Raw genomic sequence first — 6,127 nt, forward strand, 5'->3', positions numbered from 1 at the left:
GGAGAGTGAAGGGGCCAGGGTTTTTGTTTTTTTTTTTTTTTTTTTTTGCAGCTATTGTGAACAGGAGTGTTTCAGAGAGGCCCCAGAGAGGCCTGCCTGTAGGAGAGAGGCCTGAGGCAGGTCTTTCAGACCCAGGGAAGCAGAGGCCTTAGTATATATTTTTAGTGTATCAAAAATCTAGTTAAAAAAGAATTTCTTAAATATGTATGTTTTATGACTGTATATATATATATATATATTATGTTGTGTATATGCACATATGTATGAATATAAAACACAAATATAGCATTACTGGAAAATTATTTATCTGTACTACAGTGTCCTCAACTGTGAAGTAAATTTAATATATTTGAACCATGTCCATTAAGAATTGTGTTGTGTGGAAAATAATTGCTATTCCTTTTAAAAGTTATGATTTTCTTGAGTGTTATATAATATAAGATCTATTAAGCCTAAATTTTAGAAAACTAGTTATTAGCTCATGTTGTGGATAGCTAGCATAAACATATGCTCTTTTAGCAAAGAAATTCATTCTTGAAATAATGTGGTATACAATACCTATTTTGTACTATGAAAATTGCTCTAACAGGAATTTTGGGCCATCTATGGTATTTTACATTTTCAATTTTTGTCTTTCAATAAATGTTTGAATGCTAAACCTTTTCAATATCATAAAGTTAAATATCCTCTATTTCAAAATTCTTCGTGAAGATAGGAAATAATTCCATGTTCCTTCATGGTGCAAATTTTCTCACTTTGTTTCAATACGGAATAAATTTTTGTTATCTTTAACCCTTAGATTATATTATATACCATTATCCATCTTCTTATTTAATTCTTCTGTAGAATTTGATGTTCTAGTAGGAAGCTCTGTAATAGATTAAGGCTCTTTTGCTTGTTTACTCTTGATGTCTCCACTTTGTGGCACATGGATAGCTGGAATTTGTGTCATACCAAAGAGCAAGAGTAATTTGTCAAAGCAAACAAAGCCTTCCAAATGTCAACTTAATAAATCAATTAATTAATTGATGATAGTCCCCTCTTCTACACACAGCTATCACTGTCATTATTTTTATTAAATGAAACACCAATTAAGAATTTTCCTAGGGTTAGAGTTGTTCTTAATAAACTTGGCCTAAGCAAGATTGAGGTTTTGGAAAGACTATTTGCTGTATGATGATTCAGTGTCTTGGTGGAAAAGTGGATTTGTCTTGTCACTAAATCATGTCACAGCCCTAGGGAAATGGACAGAGATATTGGTGGTTTCAGGGCTTGATCCTGTTAAATCGGTTGTGCTCACGGTTCCTGGAAAATGCATGTAGTTAGAAATAAACAGGCAAAGGAGCTTCAGATATCTTAAAACTGGAAGAAAAATTATAACCAGAAATGAAGCTCAATACCACAAGAAACTACACTTCAGAAGAGGCTCTTTAATTACACAATGTACAGTATAACAATTCACCTCCAATTCCAGCACTCAGGAGGCTAAGACAGGACAATTGCTGTAAGTGCTCAGTTCAGGGCCAATCTGGGCTATATAGCAAGACTCTACCTTATGAAAAAAAGCTAAACATAAGAGTAAAGCAAGAGACTGGAGGGATGGCTTAGTTCTTCAGAATGGGTATTGCTCCTGGAGAGGATGCAAGTTCAGTTCCTAGCATCCACATTGGGTGTCTGACAACTGCCTATAACTACAGCCCCAAGGAATCTGACACCCTCTCCTGGCCTCTCTAGGCACCTGCACTCATGTGCTCACACAGACACACATGCACACAGTAATTAAAAATGAAAATATATCTTAAAAATTAACACCCTGTGCATGATGTAATGAACTGTGTGTGTATGAGTATGTATGATGAAAATTATTTCAAAAATGTCTCCAGATATTTTACCATATGTAAAATGAAGAATAAATGAAAGTATATAAGTCTAATTCCTCTCCAAATTTCAGGCATGAAAAGAAATTGTTATTTCCTAAAATATCATGAGTTTGGCTTTTTAACAGCAATTTATGTCACATTTTATTCTACTATGAAAATTTTTACATTATTTTTCTATAAAATGGATAGAGCTCAAGCAGGGAAATTTGTCTCTATCTCTTTATTAATGCATATTGGCTAATAGATGAAAAGCCAGCTTTAATGTGTGGTTTTCCTCAGTAACCCAAGCTCAGCAAACTTTTTTGGTTAAGTTAAACGGGATTTTCTTGGGTTCAACATTCTAACTGAACTATAGCATAAGAGAAGAGAGGACATCCAAGTCTTAGAGAGAAAACAATGTTGAGAAAATGATATCATTAAGTGTTTAGCTTATGGGATTTTCCTGTTTATCTTACTAAATTCAGACTTCTCAGAACTGCATTTAGCAACTTAGACTTCCACTTATAATTTCTATGTTTAATAACGTGGATGCAGAGTTTGGAGTCTTTTAATCTTATAACGTTAAGCATATACCTCATTGCTGTGCTTGACTGCCTGCTCTCTCCCCTACTCGGCTCTGCCATTTTGAGGACTATAATTGAGATGTAGGTCCTGTATGGCTTCCAAGAGTCAAACAGAATTCATAGCAGAAACCTTCAAAACAGCCAATTAGTATTTAGTATACAAGTGCTTATGGGCTGGAAGATGTGAAAAGATGTTTGCATGCTGTCAAACAGATTCACTTAAAAATGCTACATCTCTTTCTAGATATTATCAAATGGGATACAATATCCCTAAATATTTTGGAAGTGTGTGAGGTTTTTTTTAATGTATGTGTTTTTAAATTTAGGGAGGAAAAATTCCAATCAGGTGGACTGCCCCAGAAGCAATAGCTTTCCGAAAGTTCACCTCTGCCAGTGATGTCTGGAGTTATGGAATTGTAATGTGGGAAGTTGTGTCTTATGGAGAGAGGCCCTACTGGGAGATGACCAATCAGGATGTGAGTATGAACTGTGCTTTCTCAAGTTAAAAATGAAATTCTTTGTCCTCTAATTCCAGACCTTTAGATTGTTTCTCATGTGTGAAAATGGAAGTTACTTTAAAAATTATGCAATACTTTGCTTGTCCTATGATGCCTTTGTTCCTGTCGTTGAAATAACCTTTATGCAAGAGCTAAAAGTAAATTAAGGCATGGCTGGAGAGATGGCTCAATGGTAAAGTGCAATGGCTTCTTTTGCAAAAGACCCAGGTTCAGTTCCCAGTACCTACATGGCAACCAACAACTAATTGTAACTGGAGTTTCAAGGGATCCAACACCCTTTTCTGGCCTCATCAGTCATTGAAGGCATGTGGTGCACTTACATTCATGCAGGCAAAACACACATACACATAAAAATAAAATAAATGAATGAATAAATAAATAAATAGTAAAAGTGAGTTAGAGTAAAGGAACATAAGTTACAATTAAGAAAAACCCTCAGTCCCTGCCAGGTATTTTACTTGTACCATAGTCATGTCTCACTCAGTTTATGTCAGTGTCATTCTCAAAGTCAAAGAGTGAATACTGATGAGAAAATATTAGTAATTTGCATTTAATAGAAGCAGATAATACTTCAAACCAAAAGTTTGAGTGATATTTAATAATGGATTTTATTTGAAGATAAAAAAATTATATGTTCCTTTAAATTATAAAATATAAGATTAGTTATATTTAATTCAGGGAAAATGTGTGTTCTTCCAACAAAGAAAATATAATCCATGCTTAGAAATATATGATCATGACATGAAAGGAACCAAGAAAGAATCTTCTATTCAAATTTAAATGTTTATGTTTTGATGCCTGACATGTGACACTGGTTTTGCTTTGATCCTTTTCTATCATTAATATTCAATGCATCTGTTTTCATTTTGAATCATATTGAAATGTGATATTTTACCTTCAGATAACAATTATAAAATCAACTAGCATTCATTGATCCCTTTGACTGTGTCATGCATTCTTTATCAATTAATAATTCATTAATTATTTTTAAATCTAGTGTATTGAACCATCTTAACCCAATAGTGTACTTATTTAAAACATTAGATTCCCTCCCCAATTATTCCTTTTATTCAATCTTTATAACTTCTTTACCCATGTTTGAACGTGGGGTTTGGAAGAGAGATTAGTATCTGCCTGTACTTCACTTTGGTTGAGACATCAATCCAATGCAAGCTATTAACATTCAGTATCAATGTTCAGCCAAAACTAAAGTCAATCTGATATGCATTTCAAGGTGTATGTCCCAATTATAGGTCAGTCTGATTCAAGTTGTACATAACAGGAATTAATATTTAGGTATGATCATATTTTGGCTGTTTTTCCTCTATTGAAATCTGTATCTGGATGTTTCAGGATTTGTCTAAGTTGAAAGGTAGAAAAGGAGCGACAAACATATTTTTTAATGAAGGGCTGTTGGCTCCTGTTATGAAAAGACTCCCAGACTTCAGTTCACATTAATCCCTACCATGTGAGGTATGTGACTGTACTCTACATAAGCACTTATCAGAGTTCTTCCTCAAGGCCGGTGAGGACCGTTAAGTCCAGCTGACTTCTAGAGCACCCTTTCTGTGCTGCCTGTTTCCAATCTCTCAAACTTACTTTCCCATGCATATGTCCCTTTTATGAAGGCAAACACATTTTGTCAGATGCACTTTATCACTCTCTTTTAGGGATTGCAATTGCAGGCTGTGCGAGGCAGTCTACTTTCTTCAAATTTCCTTAGGTATGACACCAGAGAAATATCCAGCTTTCCCAAAAATTATGTCGTAGACTGCTTCTTTGATAGAAATGACTAATTGTATTTAAGTATTCCTGTCTCTCATCTTGTAGTCATCTAAAATTGGTGTAGTTGGTTTGCTTTGTGCCCCATTCACTTGGCAGAGGGAGTATTGACTACACTTCTCTACAACTGGGAGAACAAAGCATCGCTTGTCTTCAGACAGGATTTTAGGGATTTAACCAAGGCAAAAATATATTCAATTCCTGATGTGTGTGTTTATGTAACTACATATTTATGTCCTTTTTTTATTTTCTTATTTTGGTTTTGAGACAGAGTCTCACTATGTAGCCCTGGCTGGCCTAGAACTTTGCAGACCACAGTTGTCTTAAACTCGCAGAGATTTGTCTGCTTCCCTTCCAAGTGCTGGGATTAAAGGCATGAGCCACAACTCCTGGCTTTGGTCCTTTTTTACAGTGGATTACCTGAGGCTTAGAGAAGTTCAGCAACTTTATTAAGATTCCAAAAATAATAAAATTTATACTAAACTTTTAAACACTTTTACTTTTTTGAAAGGCCTCACCCTATCTCCATTTGAATCGTTATGTACTTCCTCTCTTTACATCCCAAGTATTAGCCTTCTAACATGAGATACAAAATATCCAATTCAGATATAATAACTATTCTGAACTGAATAAGGCTAAATGCTAGAATTAGATCATTTCCCCACTTTTTCTTCTTCAAATAAGTGCTAAATTATCACATGATATAGTAAGGCTCATTTCCAAACCCCTTTCTCTTTCAGGTTTATGGCACTGTGTTATCCTTCTCTGTCACAGGCCTTCCAATGCCAATCCCTACCATCAATCTATATCATTCAAGGGAAACATACATTCATTCTTTGCCGTCCTCTAGCATTAACTTCTACTCATTCTTGAAAAATTTTGAGTTCTGATCCTATCTCTCATTTTTTTTTTAGTCTTTCCCAACTGTGTAGGCATCAACATATAAGATACTGGCAATCTTACCAGCTATAGCTAGAATTATCACAAGTGAAATAAAACAACAAACTAGAGCATGGTGGTAGAAGAATGTTCTTGTGTGTGTCTACAGATAAACTTGCCCATGGTCCAGGGACAAGCTGTCTTTACTGATATGGTTTCACTCTTCTCCACAAATCTCTAATTTTCCATGGGGGCACAGCAGGCTAGCCTAAACCTGACTTCATATGCCAAGTGCCCCCTTACAGTTCCTCTGTCAACATGAGTGCTAAAATCCCAGTGACCGACCCCACAATAAGAGAGTAGACACAACACTCGTCTTTGAGATTGAGCACTATAGTTGTATGGAGAACTTGAAGGTTCCAGGGCATATCTGCTAATCCTTCACATCTCCATGCTTTGATCATAGATTTCCTGCCACAATCTGTATCTTATAGAATCTTATAAT

At 35.2% G+C, this 6,127-nt stretch overlaps 1 protein-coding gene across 8 annotated transcripts in view; it reads left to right on the forward strand.

Annotated features, from left to right (window-relative positions):
• Positions 1-6,127, forward strand: part of Epha5 (EPH receptor A5) — a 378,563-nt gene that overhangs the window by 356,709 nt on the left and 15,727 nt on the right. For all 8 annotated transcript variants that reach the window (XM_008833254.2, XM_008833253.3, XM_008833256.2 and 5 more), the window contains one exon: positions 2,770-2,919. In XM_008833254.2, coding sequence (XP_008831476.1) covers positions 2,770-2,919 — 150 coding nt within the window. The remainder of the gene's footprint in view (positions 1-2,769; positions 2,920-6,127) is intronic.

The sequence above is a fragment of the Nannospalax galili genome, unplaced genomic scaffold, assembly GCF_000622305.1.
Source record: "Nannospalax galili isolate Female #2095 unplaced genomic scaffold, S.galili_v1.0 scaffold433, whole genome shotgun sequence".
Taxonomy (NCBI): Eukaryota; Metazoa; Chordata; class Mammalia; order Rodentia; family Spalacidae; genus Nannospalax; species Nannospalax galili.